The sequence below is a fragment of the Leptodactylus fuscus genome, chromosome 2 (genome assembly GCF_031893055.1).
Source record: "Leptodactylus fuscus isolate aLepFus1 chromosome 2, aLepFus1.hap2, whole genome shotgun sequence".
Lineage (NCBI taxonomy): Eukaryota > Metazoa > Chordata > Amphibia > Anura > Leptodactylidae > Leptodactylus > Leptodactylus fuscus.
In genome coordinates, this window is record NC_134266.1 from 104,647,638 (window position 1) to 104,668,954 (window position 21,317).

Genomic DNA, 21,317 nt, shown 5'->3' on the forward strand with positions numbered 1-21,317 from the left:
TGTTGATGTTATCACCCATTTGAGGTATCCCCAAGTTGCTGACAACTAGTCAGTACTACTCTTCCCTTCAGGAACCGTCATCTGTGGTGTCTTATTTATACGAATGCAGCTAACAGCCAGCACTATCAGCAAGTGGCTTGTTCTCTACGCACGTGCGCATCTTTACTTGTTCGCGCATGTGCACTGGATCTTCTAAGATGACGCCGCACGCTCTCTCTCTCTCTCTCTGAAGTCTCCACGTGGGAGAGCAGTGAGCGCGCGCGAGAAGCAGTTTCCCGCAATCCACGCCCACCAATGTATTAAATACTCAGGTTGCCGTTGGGTGAACAAGTGTTCGACCCAACAGGACCTGGTGAGTTACTACTTACTCTATTTTGTCCTACTGACATTTGTCTGACATACTAGAGCTTAAAGAGGACCTTTCATCAGATTGGGCACATGCAGTTTTATATACTGCTGGAAAGCTGACAGTGCGCTGAATTCAGCGCACTGTCGGCTTTCCCGATCTGTGCCCGGTGTAAAGCGCTATCGGTCCCGGTACCGTAGCGCTTTAGTGTCAGAAGGGCGTTTCTGACAGTTAGCCAGGGATGCCCTTCTGCCCAGCAGCGCCTATCGTGCTGTGCTGTGGAGCAGGGAGGAACGCCCCCTCCCTCTGCTCACACATATCGTCCATAGATGAGTATTATCAGGAGCGGGAGGGGGGAGTTCCTCCCCGCTCCACTGTACAGCGCGATAGGCACTGCTGGGCAAAAGGGCGTCCCTGGCTAAGTGTCAGAAACATCCTTCTGACTGTAAAGCGCTACTTTACCGGGACCGATAGCGCTTTACACCGGGCACAGATCAGCGCACTGTCAGCTTTCCAGTAGTATATAGAACTGCATGTGCCCGATCTGATGAAAGGTCCTCTTTAAATGAGCGGTTCATCTGGGCTCCCCCCCCCCCCCGTATTATGTATTTAGTCTATATTTATTCTATTTAGATATCCATATACTGTTTTTATGGAGCATTTTAGTTTATTTACATATTTTTAAGATTAATTTATATTTCCAGTTATGGTAATGAATTTTAATGGATCAGGTGCCTTTATTCGTGTGTTTATATCCTGGCGGTCCGAAAAACAATTTAGTCTCTTTTACTATTTTTATTACATTATGTTGCAGCTTTCTTTTTGCACTTGAGAAAGGGCCATTGTAAGGCCCGAAACGTGTCGTGCTGTGTGCTGTGCTGTTTGCTATCCAATAAATAATTTAAGTTTGGATCTTGGTCTACCATCCCCATCTGTAAACCAGAGAGGGCGGTTCTTCCTCAACGGACTTCTGGTCCTTCTTTGCTGTCTATAATATGGAATAGGTCTAGTCTTTTACGGCTGTTTCCACTCTACCTTTTGCTTTTACATTTACCTCTCTTTATGAGTGTTACTGCGAGTGTCTCACGTCTTGTTTGTTTGTTATTGCCCTCTTTAGGTTAGTTTACCATCTCCTGTTTGTTTGGAGATCGGTTTTATATGGTTTATACTTCCTGTGTCTCTGGTTTTTTTTATAAGTTATAAATAAAGAATTTATAAAAAATATATAAATACAGAAATAACATATATAGTGCCTTTAAAACTTAAATATATACAATATACATTACATTGTCTGTATCTGCTATTTATATACTATACAATCAATCTACATATTTACACTATCATGATACTTATGTATGATGCATATGTATTTTTCATGTACATTATTTGCAGGTCATTGTCCCCCAGGACAATTTTCTCTAGATGGATACAAGCCATGTCAATTATGTCCACGTGGTATGTACCAACCAGAAGCTGGGCGGACTCAATGTGCCTTTTGTGGAGGTGGACTAAACACCAAGCACGAAGGAGCCACATCTTTCCAAGACTGTGAGACCAAAGGTGAGAATTAACCTTGGACTGGATCAATTTAAGTCTTTTACACCTTTTCAATGATGGCACAAAGGTTAGTATTACAATGCCTTGTAAGATAAGATAAGATAAGATAAGAAGATAAGATAATCCTTTAATAGTTCCACCATGAGGAAATTCAGTCATTATAGTTACAATCCCTCTGAAGACAGATCAGAACAATAGACAAAAAAACAGCAGTCTGAACTAAGCCTTATATATGCATTTATAATATAACTCCTAAGTGCAGCTAATCTGGCTATTTACGTTTACCATCTTTCTACTGGTAGCAAAAGAAAAAAATATTCACCTTATTTAACAAATAAGGCTACTAATTTCAAGCCTTTTGTGTCCTAAAAAACACATGGTAAAAATAGTGAAGATATGCAAAGCCATTAAAAAGATATTGTTGTGTAAAGCAATGTATACTAAAGTGCTAAATTTGGCCTGGGGCATCAATTATGCTTAGTCCTGAAAGGGAAGGTTTTGCAGGACAGTGTGTTCCTTAACTGTATAAGCCTTCATACATGGTGTCCTATCAGTTTTTCTGCTGCTAATAATCACATTATGGCTGCACTCATTTTGTATTCCCCTCCATTATAACTAGTTTGTTTTCATGTAATTCTGTACAAGAAGAAGAAATAGCTGAGAAAAGCCCAAGTGACCATAATATAGGAGATCTAGGAGCACTGAAGTGCAAATATAGGGCTGATACATGCAGATACCCATTGAATTCTAGCATCTATCATGCAGGCATTTACAGGAAAAGAGAAATCTATGAGCTCAGACAGTAAAGGTGCTGCTATCTGTGATTAATATAACATCTTTTATCACACAAGCAGCCCAAAGTACATACACGTAGATAGAAGACTTTTCTTATATTGTAAACTGTGAGATGATATGCTGCAGAATGTTTTAGCAGTTTGCAGACATGCTGTGAGGAGTCTGATAAGAATCAACCACTCCCATCTACATTCACTATGTAAAGAGACCAACCCCTCCCCCATCCACTCACCCTGATCTGTCTTGTATCTATGAAGACAAATCTAGCCTAGCAACAGGAAGGGAACTGTAAATTAGCTAGAAGGAGGATACCTAATGGCAGAAACTTTCGAAAGGTTTATCAGGCAAAAAAATTGCAACATTTTTAATTTAAGTAAATTACATTTCGGTCCAGAATCACATGCTCTGTTAAATGTTAGTGGCTATTTAGTGCCTAATTAGTGACTATTTAACACAATTAATCAAATCTTTATGCTGCACCCTGAAAATTCTTGTTATCTATTGTCTTATGAAATTCTTATAGTTATTAGTGAATTTTTCTCTCCTCCAGTTCAATGTTCGCCAGGCCACTATTATAACACAACTCTACATCGATGTATTCGCTGTTTGATTGGTTTTTACCAGCCAGAATTCCGGCAGAACTTCTGCATCGCATGTCCTGGAAATTCCAGCACAGACTTTGATGGCTCCACCAATATCGTCCAGTGCAAGAGTGAGGGGACATAGCGGGACATCAAGAAGGTCATGGGGGTGGATTAAAAGGAAGTGTAACTCAATAATGATTATGGGGAAGGAACTGCAAACTATTATTAGCCACCATTGCTAGAATTTAACTATACACTGTATATTATTATTATTGTTATTATTATTATTATTATTATTTATTTATTTATTTATTTATATAGCACCATTAATTCCATGGTGCTTTACATTTGGGGGTTACATACAATACACAGAATATACAGGTAGATATAATACTAACAATGACTGACTGGCACAGTGGGGTAGAGGGCCCTAAATACAATATATAAATACAATACAATACATAAATAAATTTTGCTTCTTATGTATTTCTTGGTGTTAGGGAAATATAGAAAATGGCTTTAATACTGAAATAATATTTGTAAGTAATTTAATAGTTAAAGTTAAAAATTAAAAAAGTAATTTTGAATTTCTTACATAGTCTAAAATGCTCAGGTCTTGACCTTATGGAATAAATAATTAAGTTTTTACAAAACAATACCATTCCTAGTAAATATGTGTTTATATCAACGTCTCCCTTAGGGGGCGTTCACACTACCGTCAGTGTCCGACAGGTAGTGTCCGCTTCTAGTGTCCGTTCAAAATCTCGCACGGACATTAGGAGCGGACACGAGCTGTGTCTGTGACACTTGTCATTCATTTAAATGGCGATCGGGTGCATTCTTTTGCACTTCGTGCCCTTCCTTCACTGTCCGCAAGTGAAGATGTCCGACTTTTCAAGCGGACAGAAAAAAACTACATGTCGGGTTTTTCTGTCCGCTTGAGAAGTCGGACATCTTTACAAGCGGACAGTGAAGGAAGGGCACGGAGTGCAAAAGAACATACCCGATTGCCATTTAAATGAATGACAAGTTTCACAGACACAGCTAGTGTCCGCTCCTAATGTCCATGCGAGATTTTGAAAGGACACTAGGAGCGGACACTACCTGTCGGACACTGACAGTAGTGTGAACGCCCCCTTACAGTGAGGACATACAGATGTATCTATAATCTATCTCACTAACTCATGCAGAGCACATTTCTGAAAAAACAATAGGAATTCAAGCAATAGTTAGAGGGCTAGGAGAACTTATAATTATGCAATTACACTGGAAAATTAGTGCTAGAAATTAATAGATAGTATATGACAATAGGAATGAGGGCGTAACTGTGTTCCTACATTCCAGCTTTAAATATAGATTTACAAAGAAAGAACAGTTAACTGTCAATAGTTTAATCATGTCTGTCTGGTGTGCAATAGAGCAGTTTCATCTTTATACACATTCTTTAAAGAAACTTTTTACTGACAAGTCAATCCTGTTACTAAAAAATGTTTTCGTAAGGAGTTTTTTGGGCAAGAGTTTACATTTTTTCATTAAATTTATACAGAAAAGCACTGATTCCATCTGCAGATACTAAAAAAAAAACCCCTCTGTTATATAACCCTCTGTTATATAAAGCATTTTTTGCTGCTGAAAAAAAAAAACCTCTTGAGAATATCATGGTTTTTTATGCTCTGGTCATCAAATACACAGCATAACAGACTGTTGTTAATCTGAAAAAACATTCATTGCTTCAGCTTTTTTTTTTTAAAGTATTGCACAAGGGCACATATATACACAGTAGTGCAACCTCTGATATTCTAAAGAAAGAATAATCTTTTTTGTGTGTGTTCAACCAATATACAGTCTAGCCTACACTAATCAGAGAAAAAAATCTTGTAATTTCATGTCTTTTTTTTATGCTCTGGTCATACATAGTGTGCTCTGCACTGCTCAATACATAGTGTGACAGAATGTTGCAAATCTGAAAAAAATATTTATTGCTTAAGCATACTTTTTGCTGCGAGTGTGCATATATACACAACCTCTGCTAATCTCCATTTTTCAGGAGTTTTTTGGTTTGTTCATCCAAAACCTGTACTAATGAAAAAAAAAAATATTGTAATTTCATGGGGGTTTTTTATGCTCTGGTCACCAAATACGCAGCAGTACAAAGTGTTGTTACTCTGCAAAAAAAGTGTTCATTGCTTAAAGGGGTATTCCCATGTACATAACTATTTACAAATTTGTAGATAATTAAAAGTTAAACATTTTTGCATATACAGTCCTATGAAAAAGTTTGGGCACCCCTATTAATCTTAATCATTTTTAGTTCTAAATATTTTGGTGTTTGCAACAGCCATTTCAGTTTGATATATCTAATAACTGATGGACACAGTAATATTTCAGGATTGAAATGAGGTTTATTGTACTAACAGAAAATGCGCAATATGCATTAAACCAAAATTTGACCGGTGCAAAAATATGGGCACCTCAACAGAAAAGTGACATTAATATTTAGTACATCCTCCTTTTGCAAAGATAACAGCCTCTAGTCGCTTCCTGTAGCTTTTAATCAGTTCCTGGATCCTGGATGAAGGTATTTTGTACCATTTCTTTCTACAAAACAATTCAAGTTCAGTTAAGTTTGATGGTCGCCGAACATGGACAGCCCGCTCTCAAATGATCTGAAAACAAAGATTGTTCAACATAGTTGTTCAGGGGAAGGATACAAAACGTTGTCTCAGAGATTTAACCTGTCAGTTTCCACTGTGAGGAACATAGTAAGGAAATGGAAGACCACAGGGACAGTTCTTGTTAAGCCCAGAAGTGGCAGGCCAAGAAAAATATCAGAAAGGCATAGAAGAAGAATGGTGAGAACAGTCAAGGACAATCCACAGACCACCTCCAAAGAGCTGCAGCATCATCTTGCTGCAGATGGTGTCACTGTGCATCGGTAACAATACAGCGCACTTTGCACAAGGAGAAGCTGTCAGGGAGAGTGATGAGAAAGAAGCCGTTTCTGCACGTACGCCACAAATAGAGTTGCCTGAGGTATGCAAAAGCACATTTGGAGAAGCCAACTTCATTTTGGAAACAAAGATTGAGTTGTTTGGTTATAAAAAAAGGCGTTATGCATGGCGTCCAAAAAGAAACAGCATTCCAAGAAAAACACTTGCTACCCACTGTAAAATTTGGTGGAGGTTCCATCATGCTTTGGGGCTGTGTAGCCAATGCCGGCACCGGGAATCTTGTTAAAGTTGAGGGTCGCATGGATTCCACTCAGTATCAGCAGATTCTTGAGAATAATGTTCAAGAATCAGTGACGAAGTTGAAGTTACGCCGGGGATGGATATTTCAGCAAGACAATGATCCAAAACACAGCTCCAAATCGACTCAGGCATTCATGCAGAGGAACAATTACAATGTTCTGGAATGGCCATCCCAGTCCCCAGACCTGAATATCATTGAACATCTGTGGGATGATTTGAAGCGGGCTGTCCATGCTCGGCGACCATCTAACTTAACTGAACTTGAATTGTTTGTCCAAAATACCTTTATCCAGGAACTGATTAAAAGCTACAGGAAGCGACTAGAGGCTGTTATCTTTGCAAAAGGAGGATCTACTAAATATTAATGTCACTTTTCTGTTGAGGTGCCCATACTTTTGCACCGGTCAAATTTTGGTTTAATGCATATTGCACATTTTCTGTTAGTACAATAAACCTCATTTCAATCCTGAAATATTACTGTGTCCATCAGTTATTAGATATATCAAACTGAAATGGCTGTTGCAAATACCAAAATATTTAGAACTAAAAATGATTAAGATTAATAGGGGTGCCCAAACTTTTTCATAGGACTGTATAAGTAATGAAAAATTTAGCAGAGTTTTAAAGATTCTCTCTAAATATCTTGTAGTGACAGTTTTGTTGTCATTGGATACAACCATGAATGCAGAACATTTCTAAGCTCAGAAAATCAGCCATGATTTCCTTATTGTGGCCAGGATATCTTCTCATACATGTAGTGTCCCTGCCTGATAACCCAGCTACAATAAGGACATCATGGCTGCGTTTTTGACAAGTCCTAGACTATAGAAAGTCTCTACATTTGAGGTCGTATCAATTAGCAACGGATCTAGACAACAGACTGCTGGCACTAAAATGATTAAAGAAAATCTTTAAAACCCTGCAGAATTTTTAGCTACTGTATTTTCTGGCGTATAAGACAAGTTTTTAACACCTGAAAATTTTCTCCAAAGTTGGGGGTCGTCTTATACGCCGGATCTAGTCTCCAGGACTATTAGAGCGCATCCCTCTGGTCCAACAGATAACTCTGACGCCATGGAATTCTGGACCAATAGGTTAGAGCATTGGAGTTTTCCATGGGAGTTTTATCTTGACCAGTCTCAAGCAAAATGGCCAAGTAGGTGTTCAGTGCTGCCAATGTTCTAGTAGTGTGGAAAATATTAACTTTATCAAAATGAATCCGGCATGGATCGGTGAGGCATTTCAAATATCTCCAGCTAATGCCTCCAAATAGTGGTCCATAGTATTATGCCTTTCTGCACTGCCACACACATTGCCACAGCTACCACCAACTGCACCCATGGCTTGGTTCATCGCTTTCCACTATACCATAGTGTTGGCAGAAAAATAAAATTTAGTTCACATGCACAAAGAATGACAGCAAGCAGAGATCTAGAAAATCATGAGGAATTGATAGAGAAAGTATATTGGAAAATTGTAGAATGTTGCATTATACAAATAATATTACGGTACTCTCTCAAAACTGGACAGAAACTAGACAACTCCTTTAAATATACCATAGACACATCTCACTAAAATATCTAAAAACATTAAAACAGCAAACTTTGTGAAAGACAAAATTGTGTAAGTCTCAAAAGTTTTTGCCCACAACTGTAGAAAAAAAAATGTATCAGCATAAGAAAGGTTAGATAAAAAATATTTTTTGCACATTAGCCTCAGGAAAGTTAGGTTACAACTGTGTTTTGTTAATGTGTAATACTGTTTCTACCTTGCATTTCTTTTGCAGACCGACAATGTGGAGGAGAACTAGGAGAATATACTGGTTTTTTAGAGTCACCAAACTACCCAGGGAATTACCCTTCTAATGTGGAATGCACATGGAATATCAGCCCTCCATCAAAACGTAAAATTCTGCTAGTAGTACCTGAGATCTTCTTACCCTCTGAAGATGAATGTGGAGACCTTCTTGTAATGCGCAAAAATGGTAAATGATCAAAGTTGTGCATGCAACTGTGAACTAAAATATTTCACATGAAGTAGTATGAATTTACATTTTGTGAAATTCAGCAACACTGTTTTATACAGTGTATAATATATATATATATATATATATATATATATATATATATATATATATATATATGAACTGAAGACCATTAGCAATTTCATATTAGTGTATATAAATTATTGAAAGCATGCCCAAAAGGATACAGGCAGTGTTGAAAGACAAAGGTGGATTTACAAAAAAATAAAAAGTAAAATGTAGGTTAACTAACCATGTGCTAAATATTTGCAAGTCAGATTTATGTATGAGATAGCCATGATTATCTATAAACTGATAATAGTCTGATATTCGAAGCTGTAGTGGAAGATGAGATATGGAGCCTGAAAGTTAAAAGTACAAAACATTGTTACCCTTTTGCTTGTTGGTGTATCTAATACTAAATGAAATAGTTATAGGAAGGATATTGTTCTTTTACATCTATTAGAGCTAAATTGAATAAAATGAATTTTAGACAATATACACAGGGTTATGGATAAAGATGAGCGAACTGGTTCAAAACAAGCTGTTTTCGACCTATATTTTCCAAAAGTTTCGATTTTCAAAAATAAACATCTAATGGAGTTGGGATGGAAACTGCATTACACACATACTGGCCAGGTCAACCTTTCAGTGCCAAAAACTCATTTTGTTAAGTCTTTTGGCTATAGAGTTATCTAATTTTATTGAGGATTTTTTTTGTACCAGTGTTTATTTTTTGTTAAAAAAATACATAGAAAAACTGCCATTGTCACTGCAAAACTCCAAGCTGACTCATACAGTATGTTGTAGTCTAATACTCGTTGGCCAGTTTACCCTTTCAGAAAAAACACTTTTTTTTTTTATTACCTTTCCTCATTTCAGTCATAACTGGATGTCCAATTTGACAGCAGTGAAACTCACGTGTCAAAGGGTTTGTCCAAAACAAACTAATAAGTATCCCCTAAACTAAACTCTCTCCCCCCACCTAACTTCTAATTTACTTCAATTAAAAAAAATTATAATTTTCAATATCCCTGGAGCAGTCATTCTGAGCTCTTATCAGTCGGTTTAATTGAATTTGGCTGATAAAAGCTGAGATAGGGAGTCCGTTACCTCTGTATGTAATGCAAACTGACTCAAATCCAGCTCTGCTACATCAGCTTCACACTGTGGTAATTCATTTACAACCAATCCCGTGCAAGTGAAACGCCACCCACCTATGTGCTGAGAAAAGCAGGAAGTGAAGAGAGCACAACAGCCTGCAAGTTAGTGAACAAGCGTCATGGGAATACCCCTTTAATAAGCCTACTGACATGATGCAGGGTTTATTGCCAAACTAGTATTTCTATTTCAAAAGGAACAGATTCCCAGCTATGGACAGTGCTGTTTCGGTCTTTTGGACCTCCTCAGCATAGTGCAGGGATACTAATTTGGCAGAGTGAGAGACTACAGACAAGGGTCAGGGGATAATCATACACATTAGGGAGAGTGTGTGCCTACATAGGCGTATGGAGACTTACAAGTCATTCCTGCTCCGCTAGGAATTCTGGGTGAAAAATATGCAAATCTATTCTCCAGGCTGTAATTAGAACAGTGCCTCTGTATGCTGCCCTAGAGGGCAGCATACAGAGGCACTGTTCTAGAAAAACTGGTTTGCCAATAAACCCCACATCATGTCAGTAGGCTTATTAACTGAGTTATGTATGATGTTAAGGGCGCTGCCCCTAGAGGGCAGCATACAGCTTTAGTACTCACAACTGCAATTATCAAGAAAAAGTTGAGTGAGCATCGCAGCACCCAACATGTAAATAATACTGGGACAGTATTACATGCTCCGCAGTGGACCTCACACAGTATTATGTGCACCACAGTGGCCCCCAAACATTATTCTGTGCTCCACATGGACTCCCAAACAGTATTACGTGCTCCATTATGGCCTCCACACAGTATTATGTGCTAGCAGTAACCTACACATAGCATTATATATTCCACAGTGGCCCCCATGCAGTATTATATGCTCCACAGTGGCCCCCAAGCAGTATTATATGTTCCGCAATGGCCCCCAAGATAAGATAAGATAAGATATTCCTTTAATAAGATAAAGGAAAAAAGTATTATATGCTCCACAGTGGCCCCACACAGTATTATGTGCTCCCCAGTGGCCAAACGAACTATTACATGCTCACAATGGCCCCAACACAGTATTATTTGCTCACAGTGGACTCCACACAGAATTATATGCTTACAGTGGCCTTCACACAGTATTATGTGCTCACAGAGCCCCCCAGCGCCTGAACATCCATTCCCCCCTCTTGCTTGCACCGCCACATCACCCTCTTGCTCACACACAATTTGCACCTCTATTCCCCTCTTACTCACACACAACCTGCATTCCATTCCCTCCTCTTGCTCACACACAGCCTAAACCCCATTCCCTCTCTTGCTCACACGCAGCCTGCTGTTGCACCCCCAGTGTGAGAAAGGGCGCTACCGGAAACCCTTCTTCCCAACCACGGTCAGGTTAAATAATCTACATCTGACCAAGCGAGACCACTCTGCACAGAGAACTAAATGACTCTGATGTCTTTATTTCTTTTTCTTCCTTAGCTGCTATGGATTCCTAGTATTTTTTTTTCTTTTCTCAGCTTATTTGTCTACTTCTGTAAAATATTACTGTATATTATGCTGTATCTGTATCACCATGCTGCTGTAACACACTGAAATTTCCCCACGGTGGGACTATTAAAGGATGATTTTATCTTATCTTTCATCACAGCCACATTTACGCTTAGCTGTCATCATTATCATCATCTCTGCTCCTACTCATTGCTATTGTCCATAGTATCCGTAAAGAAATGTGTACCGAGGAAAAAGTAGTATGCACCCAGTCATCCTGCTATTCTGCATCTTTAATCACCCTGCAAGTCATTGTTGTACCACTTAGAAGCATCAATTGTGTTTTGGCTCAGCATGCACTGAGTTATCATAGAAGATACCCAGTCACTATTATTTCTCGTGAAAACCTGACCCTACTTGATATCAGCTTGTGGGCCTCTCCTTGAATAAGTCTATGTGTGTAAAGGTGCATGTCACCTTTAACATGTGGAGCAGCTAAAGCAACGAGACCAAGTACTAGTATACTGACACAACCCCCCCCCCTCCCCAGTTGCATAACCTGCAGTTACTTTTCATGGGACAATTTCCCTCTCCAAATTTTACCAGGGCAGGCCATTGTTTCCATTCCCCCTCTCTTGTTTCATGGTTCACTGCAGGGCTTGCTTCACTAAGTAGCTGCTGAATGAGTGGAGATAAAAAGTTGAGTTTAAAAAACAAGTGAACATACTTGTAAGTGCCTTACGTTTCTATTTTACAGTTTGGTGTAACTGGGATAATAGATTGGCCATTTACTTTAGACCACAGTCTGCTATATGGACATTAGGGGGCTCAGGCAGGGGCTCCATGTCAAAAGTTCACCACGGGGCCCCACCATTCCTAGTTACGCCACTGGTCCCATGGGTCGCCTTAGATAATCACAACGAAAAGAGTTAGAAAAATAAGGACGTTTTCAGGATATAGCCACTAGTGTCATAGATGTTTCAACTCACATTCCATCTCCTGTGACTCTATTGACGCCTAACATCAAGGGAACTCTGAAACACCATTACACAGGTGACCAGCAGCAAGGAGTTCCTCTGTGGGACCCATATCCATATCCCTTCAATATGACCTCATCACTGTGTTATTCTAGGGTCTATAAAAGGATATGGTTCTAAAAGCCATGTGACCAGTGATGTTGTAATCTTTGGTATCAGCTGCTCCATTTTCACACTGATTCACCTCAGATCACTGCATATCTACTTGTGTACCTTTAGTAAAAAGACTACAACACGCATTCCCTACTTCGAGTCATCAGGTACCTGTGCTGAACTTTTTAGAGTTTAGTGGTTACTAGGAACATTTTCATATGGCTGCTCCCATATTTAATATGTAAATCTGTCAAATAGGTCTAATAGGGAGGTTGAAATGAGATTACAAATTACAATTTACAAATCTGATATACATAGTTAATACTCTATTTCTTATACAGCTTCCCCTTCCTCCATTACCACCTATGAGACTTGTCAGACATATGAACGACCAATTGCCTTCACAGCACGTTCCCGCAAACTCTGGGTCCACTTTAAAAGTAATGAAGTCAACAGTGCTCGTGGTTTCCAAGTGCCATATGTGACATATGATGGTAAGAAAAATATGATGGAAGAATTTGGATGTTTTTGTACATTTGTATGCATATTTGCACCATCCGTACATATATATGAACCCTAACAATAGCCTCTTTCTTTTTTAATTTTTGAGGTTTTTTGGGGGGGAGGGGGGGGGTTGCCTTTCCAAAGCTGTATTATGCTTTTTTTATACATCATTTTTACTTATCATTAAAATTTTTGTGTAATTTACTTTAAATCTGAAAAATAGTAATAATGGATGGAATTCGAAAATCACACATATACCATTTTCTTACATGTTTTGTATTTATGGCATTCACAATGCAGAATATTTAAAAATTATAATTTACTGTTAATTCGGTTTTCATGAGTCATCATAACAGCACCAACCCTGGAGTGAATAAGCCCGGCCTAAATAGGAGCAGGAGCAGAGAGACATTTCAACTCAAAAAAGCACACTTTTATATATTTTTATACTGCTTCAGTATAAACTTTAGTCAGGAAAAAGAATAATGTGCAAAAAGAAAGGGAAATACATGGTGATTAAGAGTAAGGAATAATTTTACTTTTACATCACATCAGCATGACAGCACCAACACTGAAGAGCAATGCCAAATTAATCAGAATTTTAGGGGGGCTACTACCTGCAAACCTTTGCAACCAAAATGTAGTTCTTTGAAAGCTTCTACGTTATGCTTCTTGTATTTAAAAAAGGTATGGGGAGAAGTTCATGTTGCTGCCTTGTTGCCTGATTTAGCGAGGCTGCACCTCTTTTAGCCCAGGACACTGCCACATCATAAAATTGGTGCATCTATGCCAACATGTTTGTAAACCTCACAAATGACTGTTTTTAACCAGAGAAAGAGTTCTTTGGGTTGCTCCTTTTCCCCTTATATGGATTCTAATGGAGTACAAACATATTCCAGTATTCTCTCCAGTTTTCTGTAGCCTGCAGATGACTACTGTCCTAATATAGAGTGAATTGGGTTTCAACCCCTTTTAGATTTTGGATTGCTACAAAAAGAAGGTGACCACTAGAAGTCTATGACAACTTTGGACAAAAAGGTGGGGTTGAATTTTAGGGTTTGTTTATGGAAATGGTTTGAACCTCACTTATTCGTCTAGCACACGGGTAGGCAACCTTATTTATTCGGCGTGCGGATTTAAATTTAAAAAATCAAAGATGAGGTACTCAAGTGCCGCACAATAATTTTTAGGCTGATGACACTTACACTAAAGTCAGATAGAACAAACCGTAACATAGAGGTGCTGTCATAGGGCTCTTTAACATGGGCACAGAGGGGGTGGATTATGGTGCATAATCCATGTTATAATCCCCCTCACAATGATGGTCTATGGAGACTGCCAGGGCGGGCTGCCCTTTCTTCAGGCGGCAGCAACCTCTGGAATAGGCCCATTCATTTGAGCCTACTCTGGAAGGGGAAACCCCGACTGTCATGGCAGGCGGGTTTTGACCCGAGAGTGACATGGCTCACCGTGTCATTCTTGGTGCCAAAATCCGCCATTACGCTCCACGTGTGAACTAAGCCATACTGTGCTCCCAGTCACATGTGTTTATTGTTATTTGCCTTGATACACCTGTACTTTTCCATTAGAAGCAATTTAAGCACATATGTTACCCACAATTAGTGATAACATATGTGACTGGTAGCAGAGTGAGGTAACATCTGTACAGGGGTGACACACTATGTACCTGGATGCTACATCCCTGGTCACCAGTACCTGCACTTTTCTGTAAGTGAAATGTGGATTAATTTCAGCCACATTTAATTCCTGGTGACACGGTAACAGCTAAACCACATCCAGGAATTAATACGTGTCACACACCAAAATGAGGGCCTGTGCACATGGAGTTAACGCGAGTGTATTTTTGCATCTTACACATGTATAGAATACACGTGCAAAAATAACACTCCCATTGACTTCAATGAAAGTTTTTGTCGCGTTTTTTTACACGTCTAAAAGAATTCATTGAAGTCAATGGGAGTGTTATTTTTACACGTGTATTCTATACACGTGTAAAGTGCTAAAATACACTCGCGTTAACTCCGTGTGCACAGGCCCTGACAGTGCTGGTGCCCAGGAACTGGATTTGGCATTAGGAACACCTGGGTACATAATGTCACAACCCAAAAAGAAACACCCTAAGGCTAAGGCTCCACGTTGTGGAAACACAGTTTTTTTTGTTGCAGATTTTGCTGCGTTTTTTGATCCAAAGCCATGAATGACTACAAAAGGAATGGGAATATACAAGAAGTTCTTATGCTTCTCTCTTCTACTCAATTCACTACTGACTTTGGCTCATAAAACCGCAGCAAAATTTGCAACAAAAACGCTGTGTTTCCACAACGTGGTGCTTCAGCCTTAGTCCTCCTGCACACGAATGGCACGGATACGGTTTTCACTGACCTATTAAATAAATTGACAGGGCTGCAAATACGGACAGGTGTAGGAAAGGTATAGGACAAATATAGGACCTGCTCTATATTTTACAGCTCAATTTGTCCCGGACACACAAAAGCAGGATCTATGTGTATAGGCGCATTGAAATGTGCAGGACCATAGTTTTATCCACAATTGTAGATAAAAGTCTGGCCATATGCATGACAGTTTAGTAACTCCATGTGCCTCTTATTAATAGCAATTAACCCCATCATGTGCCTCACATTAACCCTTGTGTAAGAGTTACTGATATATGAGAGACTTGGAGGTAATAATTAAGTATCTTCATTATTGAGGTCTTTTATTAGTACCTCCATATGTCTCACATATTAGTAACCTTTATATGAGGCACACAGGGGTTAATGTGAGGGAATTGATGGAGTTTATTCCTATTAATATGAGGCACATGGAGTTACCTACACTAAACTAATAACCCCAAATACCTGACATTAATGAGAATAGTAACTAAAGGAAGTTACCTGTGTGTTTTTTACTTTCACTTTGCTAGCAGCTCTCCTCTCCTCGGGGAACCTTTGCAGGGATGCAGACGGCAGGAGCTATCACTATAGCAGGCAGAGACCACAGTGATTAAGCTCCACCTCCTGGGTTTCCTGCACCCCTCTCATTGGAGGGCAGTGAGAGAAGGGGAGTGTCCTTATGCCTCAGCTCTAGCAGAGCACTGAAGGGATGCTCAGACTTCATTTAACTCTTGTAGGTCCTGTGCTGCTGGCGTTCCAGTGAAATATGCCAGGAGTGCCACTCTTGGCATGCGTGCCAGGGGTTGCCGACCTCTGTTCTAGCAGATGCTATTGACGCTAAGAATACCACCTTAGGAATTGTAGAGAAATCTTCTCAATGACTTAGAGAACAAATTCAAATTCCAAGTTGGAATCAAATTTCTAATATTGGGTAGCAAAGTTTAACCACCCCATTAGAGAATATTTTAACCTATCAGTGAAGGGCTCTTTGAGCTTCATAAATTTAACTTAACCTCCTAACAAAAACTGCAGCACCGACGTGTGGGCTGTAACTATGGTCAAGAACAATATATATACGGCCATTGGGTTAATGTGACACACCAGCAACTTGAACAGGTGATGCAGCTTCTGCCTCCACATTCTCATGCTGTTGCTAATGAAATGTCCACTTCATCCTCCACTGTGTCCTCAGCCTCCACTGCAGGGACAACTCCCAGTGCTCCTCCAGTATACCACATGTGCAGGGCACAGCAGTGTCACGCTGTTCTACACCTCATTTGCTTGGGCAAACAAAGTCACTCAGGGGAGGAACTCCTACGCTGTCTCTATCAAGAAATCGAATCCTCTTTTTCTCCAAGATAACTTAAAATTGGAACCATGGTGACCGACAATGGCAAAAACATGGTGTCGGCGCTGCGTCATGGATGAGCGATGCACCCTGCATGGCGCATGTGTTCAACCTGGTTGTCAAACATTTCTTTAAGTGTTCCACCCATCTGCAAGACATCCTAAAAATGTCAAGGAAACTGTCCTGGACTGGCTTAGGTCAGCAAAAATGCCGCCCTCCCGAGGCCTTGGCATAGCGCCGCCTGAAGCGGTCGCTTCAGGTCGCCTCATGGGAGGTGCGGCGCTGATGTTCCCACCTGTTGGAATTCAACCCTTCATATGTTGGATCAACTATATGAATAGAGAAATGTTCAGTGACATCACTTGTCCTATCTCCCAGGTCCGTGGTATAACAACGCTGTGTAAACAATGGGGGAATAAGGTCACATTGCAGGCAAAGAAAGCAGAATTTCTGAAGCAATATATTTTTCAATTTACATAAGCTACTGATATAGGTAGGATCTTTGAGATGGGACAACCCCTATAATTATTTTTGCAAATATAAGTAGTTAAAAATTCTGCAGGGCTTTAAAGATTTTTTTTCCCCTATCAGTATGTTTTTGTAGAATGGGAGGAAAGCCACACAACACAGGGAGAACATATAAACTCCTTGCAGATGTTGTTCCTGGTGGGATTCAAACCCAGGACTCCAGTGCTAACCACTGAGCCACCGTGTTGCCCCTTCTCTTACCATCTTAGTGCTAACAGTCTGTTGTTTAGATCGGTTGCTAATGGATACAACCACAAATACAGAAAGTTTCTATGGTCTGGGACTTGTCAGGAACCCAGCTATGTTGTCCTTATTGTAGTTGGGCAGGGACACTACATGTATGACCAATTACAACTAAGCAGTACAATATCGTTGCTATGCTGCATTTGAGTAGAATATCACATATATAGTGGCTTAAAGAAGCTGCTGTCAGGGCCATTTCAGCCATTCTTAGGGCTAGTTCACACTGTGCTTTTTGCAGGCGGATTTTGAGGCAGAATCTGAATCAGAATTCCACCACTTAGCCATACATGTCCTACTGCCCAATGCAGCACATTGTTCCATACAACCACTGCCACCACTCACACTTCAAAATTATTTTTTTTAAAAAAGGCTATAGTGGCTAATTTTAACATAGGCATGGAAATAAGTTTTTTTTCCCTATTTTCAGTATGGGATTCTAACTGCTGAAGCCATACATAAAGGGAAGAGAGGAGGAGGCCACCCAAGCTTTCCTATGGTCCACAGACCATAGACTTAACAAGCTGGTTAGAAGGACCAGCTCTGTCCATGGTGAGCTCAACTCCCATCCCCTGTATGAAACCGAGATAGCACTGTGCAGTACTGTCAGTAGCCGACTGCTTCACTCAAGTGAGAGAAGGAGCGCTATTGGAGCTAGTAATGGGCAGGATCGCTAGGCTAGGGAGACAGGGGAGGGTGGGAGTATGTCAATTATACCTACAGAAACGCTAATGGTTTACATATAGATATAACTGAAGCAGAAAGTCCACAGGGCAAAACTCTACAGAGTTTCCGTAAAAAGCACTGCAGGATTTTTCGGAGAGGCCCACTACAGGAGTCCTTAGCCTCACTTTGCCTTTCAGTCATTACAGTGTATCTATATTGTATAAACTAAAATCCAGCCATTGTTCTTCTTTCCTTAGAGGACTATGAACAGTTAGTTGAAGACATTGTGCGAGATGGAAGATTATATTCTTCAGAAAACCATCAAGAAATTTTGAAGGTATATTCCTTTATATCAATATATTTATATCCATCCAATGTGTACAAATGTCTGCATTATTTACAAACAGTTGTGAATTAAAGGGACCACCAAATTCACTTCAAAACCACTTAATCCTTATGTAAGTAGTTCCATACAACAGGGTATGGATGTGTCTGTCAGAGCCTCCGCTTTCACTTGTATTCATCATCCAGCTCTTTCGTTAGGGCTCCAGGATCTAAGACAGCTCACTTATACCCCAAACATTATGCCAACACCCTTCTGTGTCCCTGGCCATACACCATTTGCCCAAATATCCTTGTTACTTTCACACTTGTAGACTTGCAGCTAAATAAAGCACACTCACTTCACAGGATCGTTGTTCAGCCAAAAAGTAGTTAATACAAGTTGCTAATTTGTAGTAAGGGCGAACGGAAACAGTAAGACATTAATGTAGCAACAACAGTCCTGCGACAGCACACGATGATTGCCAAGTTCTCAAAGGGCCCATTCTGCAGCACAAATGATAGTTGCACAGTACTCTTTCTGAAATTTACAGACTGAAGAAGGCATGATGATTCATGACAAACGTTTGTAATGCACTTTTCTCATACAAGGAACTCGGGTAGTAGGGGACTTACTGCTGTTAAGTGCTGATTCCACCTTACCAGTATCAGTATGTTTTTGCCATGTGGGAGGAAACACTCGGGAAGAACATACAAACTCCATGCATATATTGCCCTTGCAGTCTCTATTATAACAGGTTACCCAGCTTTTATGAGTGAGATTTATTTAAATATAGTATTCAGTATTCCCTATGTCTCCACATGCTATGCTACCCAGCACATCTGGCAAGCTCTAGGGCAGGGGTAGGGAACCTTTGGCTTGGCTCTCCAGCTGCTGTGAAACTACAACTCCCCAAATGCTCCACTCACTTCCATGGGAGTTCCAAGAACAGCAGAGCAAGTATGCAAAGAGGGAGAACTGTTTTATAATACTTTATCATAATACCTATCCATTGGTTGTTATCCCGCTTTCCAAAGCTCCTGAAAAGCTGATAGCGTAGGTCTTTTTTTTCAACCCACTAACCCATCTAACTTTGTAATTCACTTTCAAAAGGCCCAGTTCACATCTAGTTTACCATCTAGTTTACCACCCACATAAGAATAAGTCTTAAAATCTACAAGATAATATAGTAGCCACTTGAGAAGATACAGTAGGGTAATGCTGCCTGTTCTCTGTACTTCCCTTGACAATTTTAGTATTTTAATACTTGAATATGGATGTCCCCACAAATATCTCCCAAGATAATATATTAAAAAAAAAATAACACACATATTGGAATTTAATTAATTAAAGAACATGCATGATGTGAACTGGATCTAAAAGTCTATGTTGTGGTATTTACAGTACGGTTTGATATTACTGTGTATTGTCTATCAATATATTTATATAATTTTCATGTTTTCTTCAGGATAAAAAACTGATCAAGGCATTTTTTGAGGTTCTTGCACAACCTCAAAATTACTTCAAATACACAGAGAAGCACAAGGAGATGTTACCTCGGTCATTCATCAAACTCTTACGGTCTAAAGTTTCTGCTTTCCTAAGGCCTTACAAATAATTCAGACTACATCATTGTTCTGCAATATAAATATACAAACACAATGTATGTAAATGATCGTAATCCTTTATCTGCAAGCTGAACTCCAAGGAAATTCAGTGTATGGAAAATATCAAGTGCTGAGCTTGTCTGCTAAATAAGTAGCAATTCACCACCACCCACACTGACAGTATGTCTTCGCAACAGATGTGCCCTATTGAACATTTTCAGATACTACAATTTTAATTTGAAACATCCTGTTTTTTTGTTTTTTTTTTACTCTAAACAAATATGTGCACCAAGACAACTTGAAAGGCTATTTTCACACAACTAGTCCCATTCATGAAAAACTGTTTGTGTATGGGTCATAGTACCCAGGCTAAACTGGGCTGTGTGCATAGGAGTCACTGCATCATAGTAAGTTATGATACAGTGAGCTCATGAACAGCCCAGTCACTACAGTAATGGACTGACATAACCTTATTAGTTTGCTACTGTAGTGATTTGGCTGTCGGGGACTATGACTATGATGCAGTGACTTCTATGCACGCAGCTCAGTTTAGTCCGCGAAATACAGCCCACACACGTCTGTGTGGGATGGGACTTGGACTTGGTCATGTGAAAGGGTCCCATGACTGACTAAAAACAACATAAATTTTTCCTGAGACCATTATGGTTATGTTTTCAAATACTGAATGTAATTGTACAGCTTTATAAACAAAGAAATGGAATTCAGAATCCCTTCATTTTTTTAATTGTTTTCCAGATGGAATGGGCAATGCTTTTAGTTTTGAATGGAGCCGATTTATCTAAATTGTTGCTGGAGACTGGTTTGGTGCCATCTCAAAACTGTGATTAATTTGAGAGGTGCCTGTGACATATCACAATGCTTATGTTAAAAAGTTATTTAGAACTTTCTAAAATAAGTACAAATTGTGCCATGCCTGACTTGTGATGCACATGCTCCACTTCTGTAAGACAAAATTATGTTATTGACATTGAGAAATAAATTGTACAGCTGTGACAAACAGAACAAATTTTTTAAATGAAAAAGTGTCAGATTTAGAAACATGCACAGCAAGTTTACTGTGACTAATTTCAAGATCTTCCAACTTCCTCCAGCCTCAGAACTGCAACACATTCATAAATGTGGCCTTAAAATAAATAGAGTGTCTGGAAAATCTACCTTTTACTTACCACAACTCTGATTCAAATCCTCAAACTTCTGTAAAAAAAAAAAAAAAACCTGAAAAAACCCCATTATTCTAAACCTGTGATATGAAGATTACAGAAAACATCTAAATCAACTTATTCGGCATTCCATCAGCAAAAAGAAAGATTATAAAGTCTGCATTTGTATTTGTGTTATGAGTAGAGATGAGTAAGCCACAGATTT

The 21,317-nt window shown here is 39.4% G+C and overlaps 1 protein-coding gene across 7 annotated transcripts in view; it reads left to right on the plus strand.

The window, feature by feature from the left end:
* The window catches only part of SCUBE3 (signal peptide, CUB domain and EGF like domain containing 3), a 130,903-nt gene extending 109,969 nt beyond the window's left edge, over positions 1 to 20,934 (plus strand). For 5 of the 7 annotated variants that reach the window (XM_075264260.1, XM_075264264.1, XM_075264262.1 and 2 more), the window contains 6 exons: positions 1,739 to 1,906; positions 3,249 to 3,410; positions 8,320 to 8,517; positions 12,644 to 12,796; positions 18,260 to 18,339; positions 19,793 to 20,934. In XM_075264260.1, the coding sequence (XP_075120361.1) occupies positions 1,739 to 1,906; positions 3,249 to 3,410; positions 8,320 to 8,517; positions 12,644 to 12,796; positions 18,260 to 18,339; positions 19,793 to 19,942 (911 nt within the window). In that variant the 3' untranslated portion in view covers positions 19,943 to 20,934. Of the gene's footprint in view, positions 1 to 1,738; positions 1,907 to 3,248; positions 3,449 to 8,319; positions 8,518 to 12,643; positions 12,797 to 18,259; positions 18,340 to 19,792 lie in introns of those variants that run through there. The other 2 variants (XM_075264266.1, XM_075264265.1) reach the window with 2 other exon arrangements.
* Positions 20,935 to 21,317: the final 383 nt, after the last annotated feature.